The following is a 12,592-nucleotide window of genomic DNA, read 5'->3' as shown; positions in this document are numbered from 1 at the left end:
ACTCTAATAGTTCAAGCTTTTAGAGCAATTGGTTAATTGTCCTACATCAAATTGGTCTCAGAGCGGGAGGTCTCGTGTTCGAGACACCTCACCGGGGGTGATTAATGCAGGGACATTTTCACACCGGGCTCGAGTGGGGTAGCCCGTGGGATGCGGGGACACTCAGGGTGGGTGACCCATGTGATTTGGGGCCCATGGGGGAGGTCTCGTGTTCGAGACTCTTCACCGGGGGTGATTAATGCGCATTTCACACCGGGCTCGAGTGGGGTAGCCTGTGGGATGCGGGGACACACTTGGGGTGGGCGGCCCGTGTGAGGTGGGCCCACGAGGGGGGTTCGGCCGAGGTCCTAACTCATGAGATGTGGGGCCTGGGCTATGAGATAAAGGGATTAATTCATCATACTCTAACAATTCGAGCTTTTAGAGCAATTGGTTAATTGTCCTGCATCAAATTGGTATCAGAGCGGGAGGTCTCGTGTTCGAGACTCCTCACTGGGGGTGATTAATGTAGGGGCATTTTCACACCGGGCTCGAGTCGGGTAGCCCGTGGGATGCGGGGACACACTCGGGGTGGGTGACCTATGTGATTTGGGGCCCACGGGGGAGGTCTCGTGTTCGAGACTCCTCACCGGGAGTGATTAATGCGCATTTTACACCGGGCTCGAATGAGGTAGCCTATGGGATATGGGGACACACTCGGGGTGGGCGGCTTGTGTGTGGTGGGCGTACGAGGGGGGTTCGGCCGAGGTCCTAGCCCATGAGATGTGGGGCCTGGGTTATGAGATAAAGGGATTAATTCGTCATACTCTAATAGTTCGAGCTTTTAGAGCAACTGGTTAATTGTCCTGCATCATGCCCTCATTACGGATGAGGGAGATTCTTCTACTTTTTAGGATGCTTTTAATGAGCCAGATTCCGAAAAGTGAAAAGTAACGATGGATGATGAGATGGACTCCTTGTACGAGAATGAGACGTGAGAGTTGGTGGAGCTTCCTGTCGGCCGAAAAGCAATCGGGTGTAAGTGGATCTTTAAGAAGAAATGGGATAGGTACAAGGCAATGTTGGTAGCGAAGGGATATGCTCAGAGAGAATGTGTCGACTTCAATTAGATATTCGCACCTATGGTAAAGCAAGTATCTATCATATTCGTGTCGGCGCTCGTTGCCCAATATGATTTGAAGCTGGAATAGATGGATGTGAAAACTGCCTTCTTGCATAGGGAATTGGAACAACAGATTTTCATGAAGCAACCGGAAGGTTTTGAAATACAAGGGGCATAGAACAAGATTTGCAGGTTAAAGAGCTCGTTGCATGGCCTGAAAAAGTCACCTAGGCAGTAGTATAAGAAATTCTTTCATGATGAGTCAGAAGTTTACCAGGAGTATGATCATTGTGTTTATTACAAGACACTGACTGATGGGAAGTTCATTATCTTCGTATTGTATGTTTATGACATGCTTATCACCAATCATAGCATGTCTGAGATCGACATACTAAAGACTCAGTTCTCAGGGACATTAGAGATGAAAGATCTGGGGGCTGCAAGGAGGGTTCTCGGTATTGATATACACAGAGACAGGAAGGGGAGCATGCTATGGTTATCTCGGGCTGAATACCTTGAGAGGGTATTGAAGAAGTATGTGATGGACATGGCAATGTCGGTTAGCGTTCCCCATGTAGCTCATTTTAAACTTTCTTCTGAACAGTGCCTCATTTAAGTGCAGTTGGCAGCTTGATGTATGGCATGGTATATACAAGACCGGATATTTCACATGCGGTGGGTGTTGTTAGCTAATGCATGTCTAACCCTGGTAAGCAACACTGAGACGCAGTAAAATGGCTACTTCGATACATTCGAGGTATGCAGGACTACGTTTTATTATTTGAAAAATTAGGGGCGAAGCTAGTGAGCTATGTGGATTCTGATTACGCGAGCAATGTGGATAATAGAAGGTCAACTTCCGGTTACTTATTTGTGCTAGCGGATGAAGCGATCAATTGGATGTCAAAGCTTCAGTCTGTGGTGGCTCTTTCCACAACCAAAGCTGAGTATATGGCGGTGACAGAAGCATTCAAGGAAGGTGTTGGGTTGAGAGGGATGATAAATCAGTTAGGGCTTCAGCCGGAGGCCGTGCCAGTCAATTGTGATAACGAGAGCACGATTAATTTGGCTAAAAATTCTATTTATCACTCACATACTAAATATATTGATGTGTGTCACCATTTTGTCTGATAGGTGCTTAAGGAAGGAGGCGTGACTCAAGAGAAGATTCACACGAGCATGAATTCGGCTAACATGATTACAAAGGTGGTTCCTACAAAGAAGTTCAAGTTCTGTGTAACTTCTTTGGGCTTGGCGAAGGCGTAAATGGAAGACGGAGTGTGCATGAGAAGCGATGGTGGAGCTATGATGCAAGGCGGAATTAGAGATGAGGATAATGAGCTATGAAGAATGAAGATTGAAGAAATGGTGGAGATTGTTGTTGATGTCTTAAATCTATAAGAATAGGGTCCGTCGATGCCATCGAGCAGGGTCGATGCCATCGGAAAAATCCATGTTGGTTGCTGGAATGTTTTGGTGTTGCTACTCGATGTCATCGAAGGTGTTCGATGCCATTGATAGATCGTTGATGCCATCGAAGTACCATCGAGTACGCGTGCAAAGTTACGTAAGTGCGGGATTTGTTTCCTATTCCGATTGTGATAGCATATATATATCGGGTGTAATCAGGATCTGGGAAGGAGTAGAAGAGTTATAGGGCTTTCTAATTCATTCTTAAGGGTTTTAAGGGCATAGCTTGGGCTTGTGGAGTAGATTTGAGGCTTGTTCGAATCGGTAACCTCTCTCTCTTCTAATTTCTGCTTTCATGGTTCATTACTCGTCACTTTGTGCCGTGGTTTTTTCCCACAAAGGTTTTTCCATGTAAAATTCTGATTGTTTGTGTTTGGACTTGGTTGTGCGATTGGTAGTACTTTGCTTTGTTCGTCTTTGTGTGCTTCTGCGGTTCCCCAACAGAAACAAGGCTATATATATGTGACAAACTTGGGATATAGGATGCAAAGTACACCGACGCTTCCCTTTGCGTAAGGCAATGGGATTATGGGACCACTATCGTCCGAGGAAGAAGGAACAGACAAAGGAGAGGGATACCTAATTGCAAGGAATCACAATTAGTGAGTGGGGGTGTCGCATTGATCACCCTTTCTGGCGTCTTGTGTATACTTGTAGTTCCTCCGCCTGTGAGAGTGTTGGGCAACATCAATAATAGTATTAGTAGGCTACCTTGGATCTACTAGGGCAGTAGCCCATGAACTGGAAGGAATAGGAACAAGAAGGGGATAAACTGGAGAATGATGCCTCTTCCAACTCACTAAGCTCTTCTTCAAGAGAGACAAGATTAAGAAAAATAAGGCATGGACTAAAAAAAGGCTACATCTATAGTGACAAAACGTTTATTGGATATACAATCAAAACTCGTGTATCCTTTTTTTTTTAGTGGGAAGATGCCTCTGAAATACACTCTTAATGGCTTTTGGATCTAACTTGGTTTGATTTGGACCTTGGACATGAATGTAACACACATCCAAAGACACGAGATGGAACAATGAAAGAAGGATGATCTGGACACATGACCCGATAGGGGGACTTCAACTTTAATACCTTGGATGACATACAATTAACAAGATAGCTGGTCGTAAGTAGTGCATTAACCCAAAAATGCTTTGGAACGTGCATCCCTGTTAAGCGATTCTAAGTAAATTAACAAAAGATGATGATTCTTCCGTTCTACCACTCCATTTTGCTAGGGAGTGCACAGACAAGGGCTTTAATGAATCATCCCATACTCTTCTAAATAACCCCGTAATTCACCTTCAAAGTATTCTCGAGAATTGTCTGACTGAATTTTATTTTTTTTCCTTCTCATACTAGGTGAGTACTATCTTATGAATTTTTTTAATAATATATGGCACTTCATTACGAATCTTCATGAGTTACAACCAAGTATCGCAAGAGAAATCATTAATAAAATAAATAAAATAATGATAGCTATCCATGGATACAATGGGAGCATGTCCCCACACATCAGAATAAACAATAGGAAACAGAAATAAACTATAACGCAAACTTGTGAAAAAGGTTGATCTACAATGCTTGGACAACTCACAAACTTCAAAATGTAGATTATGACTCAAAACTGACTTGAACAAGTCTGGAAATAAGAATTTCATTGACTGAAAGGCCAATGTCATAAATGACTATGCCAGTCTGACCTAGGCATTATTATGATTGATGCAGGACATGAAATTTAAATATGAGATGCATGAATTCAGGCTTAGATCATACCAATTTAGAAACAGTTACACAAATTCCACATCCCACATGACACTCCAAATCATTCAATTAAAAAGGGGAATCTATGCGGGTCCAGGCCGGCACAGGTTAGGACTAGACCAATAAAATTTATAAACCAAACAATGTCAAAGGGAAATAGAAATTAACCACACATGCATAAAAATCAGTCCCTAATCCAAGGGATTCCCCAATTTCAATTCAAGGAACCCTAGGGTGAAAAAAAAAAGAGCAAATAAATTAAGGCTAATGCAAATGAAGGCTAGGGTTTAGAAAATAGGAATGAAAAGAGGAAAACCTGACTCAGAGAAAGCTCCTGCGTGCAGATGGTGACTCGGGGCTGACGCACGTGCGCGGGCGGGCTGGCCGCACGTGTGATGGAAGCCCGCCTCCTCAAAGTGACACGTATGCCTTGGTCGGCCAGGGAGACATCCAATCCCTCCAAGTTTGACAACAATCCGACGTAAGGTCGAGACGTAGTGCTCCGCTGAAGTTTCAGCCCTCCTACAGGTCAAGATTTTGGAAGCTGGCTATAGGGGGATGAATAGATGCAAAAGATGAAAAATTCAAAGCAATAATGATGATAGAAGATGAAAGATATGGATGGAAGAGGGTAGGGGCGGATGGGGATAGATGCGGCTTCGCACCACGGTAGTTAGCCCTTCGAAGAAGGGAGGCCTTTGCACCCACTTTTGAATTCTTCCACAACTCATGAACAGAGCAGAAAAATAAAGCAGGAATTTTTATTAAACTTGAATGAATGAAAAGAACTACAAGGGGTGCCTATTTATAGGGAAAACCTAATACCCCAAAAACTCGCACCATGTGCGCAACCTATTACTTGATGATGAAGTAAACTAAAATAAAAACCAAACAAAGAAATCTAAAACGTTCACGATGTTCTAAGCAAACCTAAAATATGAAATCAATCCGACGTGTGGGCCACGATCATGAGATCCCATGATGGGCTTTTCTTGACTATCGGGCTCTTTTTTTTTAACCAAAACTTGTCTTCTAGCTAGGAGGCCCTCCCTAGACGTCGTCATTGAGCCAGATCGATGGTGGGGTCCTCCTCCTGCGTACGTACGTGCGTAGGGGTGGTGGTGTGCGTGCACGTGTAGGCGACGTGCGGGCATGCGTGTGCACGATGTCCTCATCAATGATCCTCTAAACCGCTGTAGATGACATCTTCTTACAGAAACAGTTCCTTATATTCTCCAAAGAGAAGAAAAAAAAGAAAATACCAGCTTGAATTACCAATAGGCTCAACAAACAATCTAACAAAAAAAAAAAAAAAAAAAACAAAAAAGGGCCGAACTAGGTTTGTACAGCACCACCTACTCACTAATCTCATTGAAGAAATCTCAAATGTCAATGGAATAAGAAGATTTCTTATTCTAAAGGTGGCAAATGGTTAGCCACATCCAATCAATGTGGAAAAGTTCCCCAAAAAAGCCTTAGAGAAAAAGGATACATTTTCATTACTTTTCTATTTTAGGCAAAAGACCACCAAACACTTGCTCAAAAATCACGAAAAAACCATCATAATTTCAAAATTAATTCTCTTCTCGATTCCGTACTTTTTTCCTTCAAGGGAGCATCTGACAGTACACTTGCTGACATCACCTGTAGAGCATGATGATGTTAGTAGTGGGCCACCACTAAGAAACCTTCTATCAATGTAGAAATCTCCGCTCTGATACCATGTAGAAAATAGGGATTGATCTTAGATAGAAAGGAACAAAGAAAAGAAGAAGAAGAGAAGAAGAAAGGAGAGGAAAAATGAATGTTTTAAGAGAGAAAAAGTTAGGTGCGTTCCAGCACCTTTTTCTATATATGTAAAAGAACTTTAGAAAATTACTAATAGACCCTTATTCTATCCCATTTTACATAAAACCCTTTCTATCACATATCTCAACACCTTCAATATGCATGCTTATGATTGATTATAGAACACATTGCCATTTATAAAATCATTGGGAACTTGTAACCCACCAGTTTCCAGGTGCAGGTTTTTCATTCATTTGCACTTGACTTTGTGATAATCAGAATCATCAGATAGTTTCTTCAAATGCTACCATGGACCGTGATTAGAGTTTGTTATTGTTTTTGACTTGTTGCATGGCTAATTAGATCCATGCAGATAATCTCATGCTTTGGTACTCTTGGAAGCTTTACATTTCCAATTTTTTTATATGCATCAAAGAGCTGATAATTTATTAATTGCTGTCTTTAGTGGCATCGATTATTATAGCTTATAATCTAATTTGTTCGGCATACATGCTTTTGCTATTGGTCCAACCCAAATTTCATTCTTTTCTAGGTCAGCTTAGCTATCGGATTCTTGTTTCTTGGTGGAGGAATGCGGACATTTTCCACTGGAAACGGTGCCATTGCTGCTCTGCTGATTACTCTTTATCCGCGATTGCCCACTGGACCAAATGACAACCGCTGCCACCTTCAGGCTTTCAGGCACTTCTATGTCCTTGCAACTGAAGCTCGCTGGGTGCAAACAGTAGATGTTGACACAGGTCTACCAGTTTATGCTCCACTAGAAGTGACCATCACAGAAACAGAATATCATGCAGAGACAAGCTTTTGTGAAATCACCCCTTGCATTCTGCCTGAACGTGCTGCTGTACGTAACCAATAACTATCTACTCTAGCACATTGAAGTTTTTGGATTGATTTTCCAATTTCCTTTTTCCTAAAAACAAAATATTATAGAATGAGAGTGAAAAATATAGCAACACATTGATAGAATGTGATAGTCTTGCAATATTTTTAAAAATAGAAAAATGTCAAAAATAACACATTATTATCAAATTTTCTTTGGATGTTAAGGTCTTTTAATTTTTCTTATCTCCTTTAAACTTTTTCAACATATTATTTATTTTCTCCTCTTTACATTAATTAATTAAAATATTTTCCATGGGACTTTCCAAATATATCCCATTTAATTAACCCCATGATTTGACAATCACCTGTGAATATTTTCTTACTAAAGAATATCGAAAATGAGATGTGTCACTTAGATTGATCCTGGTGAATCAATGTAGGTTCTGTTTATAATTGAAATATACTTGAAACATGGATGAGATTATCAAATATATAGTATATACTTCTGAGTAGAAATGCTCCTGAAAGTGAAATAATGCTCTGCACACATCAAATGGAATAGCTTGGACAAGTCAATTGTGTTTCAACAGATGCACCATGGAACACCCTGCCAACTTCTGTTCCTACACACATAAATCAAATTTAAAAAAAAATAAAAAAAAAATCTTATTATAATAGTTGGTAATTTTTTTTTCCCTTTTTTCAAATCTTTCTTGCAGCTTAAGACTGTTCAAGTTTGTGGGCCCAGGTATTGGCCTCAAATCATAGAGCTTTTGCCTGAAGGTACTGTAATGGAAGACCCTAGTTTCCCATCCTGTTTACAGTTCTTAAATCTCAAAATGTTGCGCTACATTTTAGTATTCAACTCTGTGAATTTCTCCTGAGTAGATAAACCCTGGTGGAGATCTGGAGATAAGAATGACCCTTTCAATGGCGGCCTTCTTTATGTCAAGCGGAAAGTCGGAGCTTGTTCATATGTGGATGATCCAATTGGATGTCAGTCCTTGCTGTCACGGGCAATGCACAAGGTTGGTGTAGTCAAGCATGAATTTGGCCTTCGTGCATATTAATGAAGTCATAGACATGAATGGACATGGTTACATTACCTATTTTAAATTATATTGGTGTCATAGATGGTGTTTCCCTTTTTTTCCCCTTTTGTACACATCATGATGTAGTAAGGTTCTTTCTCATGGCAGGTTTGTGATATGACAAGCTTGTGGGGCTCCACAAATATCAAAGGCAATAGTGCACCTGGTTCTTTTAAAGTTGATCAGTTGATCAGTAACTTTTCGGCTGATCCAAGCTTAATATCATTTGCACAACTTTGTTGTGATTCTTCTTGGCACAACAGGTAAGCTAACAGTCTTATGATTCTGGAATTTTTTTTTATGACATGAAGTGCATGCTCCTCTTAATGTATTTTAGGGTTGATTTGAGTATTGCTTTACATGCATGGCAGTTCCTGCCTTTGTGCACTTCAACCAGCAAAAGGATTGGCATTTTAAATTTCTTATTACAATCATGCAAGTCGCGTTGCAGGCTGAGTAGCTATCTGAGGAACTCCATGTGAAAGCGGGGATCGTGAAGTTCTAACTGTCCTATATTGATTATGTCAACATCATGTTCTTATATGTTGGTTTGCTTTCTTGAAAGGCCGCAGGGTTTCAGTCCTTGCCTATGTCTTTTTGAGTTAGAACCACTGATGAGAGGGACTAGACAGGGATTGAATCCCTGAGGCTGGAAGCATTTACAAGAGAGTTATGAAAGAATATTGTCTTTATTCTGGATCAATTTCTTCTTGAAGACCACATAATTTGTTCTATTGTACAAAGTTATGGTACAGATATTGGATATTTCCTGATGTCTACTGATTAAACCAAAATAAAGTTTAAAATGTGGAACTGTAATGGTATTTCCAGGGCAGTGTCCCAAGGAGCCCCCTCCCCAACTGGGATCACTTTGACTTCTCAGCTTCTCATACTTGCAAGTGTTTTTCTATAGAGACTTGGTATAAATCCTAACCAATCTCAGGAAAATATCAAGGATTAACCTAGAGTCTCGTAATCTTGTGCTCTTTTGTCCTTGCCTCATGATTCACATCACTAATTTTGAAAATGGTCAATGAATGGACACTTTGCAATATAAATTCTATTATATCAAAGGCATTGGGCAAATTAAATGAGCATCGGGAATGAATTATATATCATTATAATCAACTTATCTGAGGTAATGATGATTTTTTCAGATCTGATGTCGATTTCAAGGAATTTTGCTTGCAAGTACTATTTGAGTGTGTAAGTAAGGACAGACCAGCTCTCTTACAGGTATAATTTCTGTACATTTCTCGTTTGTTTGTTAGCCTGAAACCTTGCAACTGTCATTTGCATGTACGACTGGATTGACATTGGACAATGATGCAGGTCTATCTATCATTATACACAATGATTAAATCAATGGCTGAGCAAGTTACAGGCGGTGGTGTTTTTGGTGACTCACTCTTTCTTTCTAGTCTAAAGGTGACCGCTAAGCATCCATAACATGTCTGTTGTTTTTATTATATTCCTTTTCATGCTTTTAAAATACTAAGGTTACTGTTGCACGCCATCAGTTCTCCTTGAAGTAAAACAGGCTTGTGCAACTTAAATGACAGGATATATATATAGTATGAGGAATGATTGATAGTCTGGAAGAACTATGTCATCAACCTTCCATTTGTGAAGGCGCAGACCCCACTGAGAAGTGATGGGACCCACCAATTTTTGTGTGGTCCTCCATTTCAGCGGCCAATAAGGGAGAAAGTAGTTCTTGTGGATTACTAAACCCGTCAATACTGTAAATGGTATCTGCTTAGTTAAAGGATTCAAATATCAATTTTGGAGTGCAACTCGTCCTATTATTGGACCAAGTCATACCGCCGATACCAAGATGACTAGGCTGACACAGGAGAAGTCACAAAAATGAAATCACAAAACAATAAAAATTATTTAAAATCTTCGAAATCATTATATAAAATAATAATAATAATAATAATAAATAAATAAATAAATAACTGAAAATATTTAAACAGGAAAAAAAATAAAATGAGAATACATCACATGTCATTCGAAATGATTGAAGCATCCTAACCTTTGATTGGTGGCATCTTGTTTGTAAAGTTCGACTCCCTCCCTCCTGACTTGTCCCAATCATGGACGAGACCAACTCATTTGGGACCTATTTGGGTGCTTTTCTTGTGCAGGTGATCTGAAATAGACCAAATCCCACTGAAATTGATGCAACTATTCTCTGGATAACCTAAGAACCATATGAAACAAGGCATTTCAAATGAAGTTTTAAGAGATTGAAATACTCTCCTACCAGTGGTGAGGAAGTGCCCTGTATTTGTGCTTGTTCTTGGTGCCTTTAGATGATGAGGGCATTCTGACTCCAATATTGAGTTTCAGATCATTCTTCTAAACATTTTTTGGTGAATTTTTATGTATTGAATTTAGTAGGTTCCATTTTATAATTAGGTACAAATGATTTTTTTTCTAGTCATATGTTAGCTTCGTCATTCTGTTTCATGAGCTGTAGTTCTTAAGCTTTTAAAAACATAAGGTGGGGAAACAAACAAAGAGGAATGAACAAAAATAACCATCAATAGTTTTCTCTTGTAATCTCTTTTTATCTGTTGGTTTTCTTAATGAACTTCTTTCTTCATGCATGCTCTCTATGTTTGGTAATGCAATATTAAAAAGTTACATGTTGTATTGCCAAAAGTAAAGAAGGTGGGTTTTTATGTCAATTCTGTTCTCAGTTACTAGTGTCACAGCATTAAAATGGTTCCATGACTGCTGTTTGACCTGCAGCTTGCAGTAGCCTATAACGACGCTCTGGTTTGTGGCAAACTGACCTGTGCAAGAGGAGGCATTGTTCAATCTACATTTATTGCATCTCTCAAGAAGCGTGTGGAAGATATTCTGAACTATTCTCAAGGTCGAGATGATTTCCTTAACTACCTGAACGGTGGAAAGTGGCCACAAGAGAAATCAGATGGAGATAGAAACAGCGCTTTGATTCTTTCTTGGCATCTTAAATGGTGTGACATCCCACCTGCCTATGTCATCCAGTCAGCAGTGGAGAAGATCAAGTCCAAGGTTCCAATGGCCTCCTCTTCAGTTCCTTTGTTGCGCTTGTTACTGCCGACAACTCACATTAGTGCACTTGTTGAGATTGATAAGTTACACTTCTTCAAGAGATAGTATCTGAAGCTTCAGCATAAGTCTTATGGATGGCCAGATAGGTGTGTGCAGATAAAAGAGATTCCCATTATCTTCCATTTCAGTCACTTTCTACTGCAGTATAACAGTCACCCATCGACCAGTAACACTTGATATGTTAGGCTAACTCATCAGACCATACCGTTAAACCTCATTCTTCGCAATCGCATTCAGTTCCGAAGAGCCTTAGTAATTTGCACAAGTGAATGAAAGAATGGAAAAGATGCCTCACTGGATTTGAGTTGGATGAGCAATACATGCCTAAACCCAATCTTCAGGACAGGCGGAAGATCACTGATTCACTGGCAGCAATATGTTTACACTAGATATAACTTGAATTCTTGTTAAAGTAGCCTTGATGTAATTTTTTGTGTATTAACATGTTTATGAAATATAATTATAAGATTATTTAAGTGTTCCATTTTATCTTGCAATATAGGCGTTTATCTTACACTAAATCTGGAAAGAACAGAAATGCACATTTGGTGCTATTTGAATGATGCCAAATGGTCCTATCAATTAGGTTTTTGTTTGGGTGGATTAGGTTTTTGTTTGGGTGGAGTAGAAACCCCCTTGTGGAGCCTTGCTCAATGAAGAAAGTTTGCCGAGTGTTCCATCAAACAGGTTGAATATGGCAAGCAAGTAGAAGCGCATGAGCAGATTTTAGGCAGTGGCCATTCTAATGGGAAAAGAATGTTTGCCAAGTGTTCACTGGGATATGTCTCACAATCCTAATCTTAACATGCATTTGAAAATGAACCTTTGGAAATTCAATCTTTTGCCATGCTGCTAAATTCCCACCAGCCATCACCAAGTAATTGCTGAGAGTTATCATGCTCGTATCTCCCACCATACATAAGTGGTCGACAAGGAACTTAACATGCATTTCAAGTGGAATCGAAAACTTGAATTTTGAAATGCTGCTAGATTTCAGCCAACCATCTTTCAATGGTGATAGCTAACAGGGGCTCGACTGCATAAGCCCATGTGCAATGTATCCGTGCCATTATTATTATTGTTATTATTGTTTCATTTTTTGTGTTGTATCTCTGTCATTTTACTGTGAACAATTAAGGGTTTGCAATTTCCTCTGTGCTTGATGGAAGTGATATGTTGATGTGCCAATCAGTTGGTTCATGCAGATCGTTGATCTGATGGACCCCTATTGTAGATTAGAGATGCCACAGTGCTCAAGGCTGGAGGATTGGAATCCTTTAATCAGTGGACAATAAATCAACAGGAATTTGGGAAATACAAGAGTGATCTGTTAAGAGGTTTTCTGGAATAGATCCGGATGTGTTGCAGTAGGGAATGTCGGAACATTGGCCGTTGGATTTAAGTTTTTCCCAACAGCCCAAAG

The 12,592-nt window shown here is 39.9% G+C and overlaps 1 protein-coding gene across 4 annotated transcripts in view; it reads left to right on the top strand.

The window, feature by feature from the left end:
- The window catches only part of LOC131253331 (anaphase-promoting complex subunit 1), a 206,160-nt gene extending 194,509 nt beyond the window's left edge, over window positions 1–11,651 (top strand). For all 4 annotated transcript variants that reach the window (XM_058254294.1, XM_058254292.1, XM_058254295.1 and 1 more), the window contains 7 exons: window positions 6,675–6,989; window positions 7,690–7,753; window positions 7,859–7,998; window positions 8,170–8,324; window positions 9,219–9,297; window positions 9,394–9,489; window positions 10,822–11,651. In XM_058254294.1, the coding sequence (XP_058110277.1) occupies window positions 6,675–6,989; window positions 7,690–7,753; window positions 7,859–7,998; window positions 8,170–8,324; window positions 9,219–9,297; window positions 9,394–9,489; window positions 10,822–11,214 (1,242 nt within the window). In that variant the 3' untranslated portion in view covers window positions 11,215–11,651. The remainder of the gene's footprint in view (window positions 1–6,674; window positions 6,990–7,689; window positions 7,754–7,858; window positions 7,999–8,169; window positions 8,325–9,218; window positions 9,298–9,393; window positions 9,490–10,821) is intronic.
- Window positions 11,652–12,592: the final 941 nt, after the last annotated feature.

This window comes from Magnolia sinica, chromosome 8, assembly GCF_029962835.1.
Source record: "Magnolia sinica isolate HGM2019 chromosome 8, MsV1, whole genome shotgun sequence".
Classification (NCBI taxonomy): Eukaryota; Viridiplantae; Streptophyta; class Magnoliopsida; order Magnoliales; family Magnoliaceae; genus Magnolia; species Magnolia sinica.
This window is presented reverse-complemented; position numbering and strand designations above follow the sequence as displayed.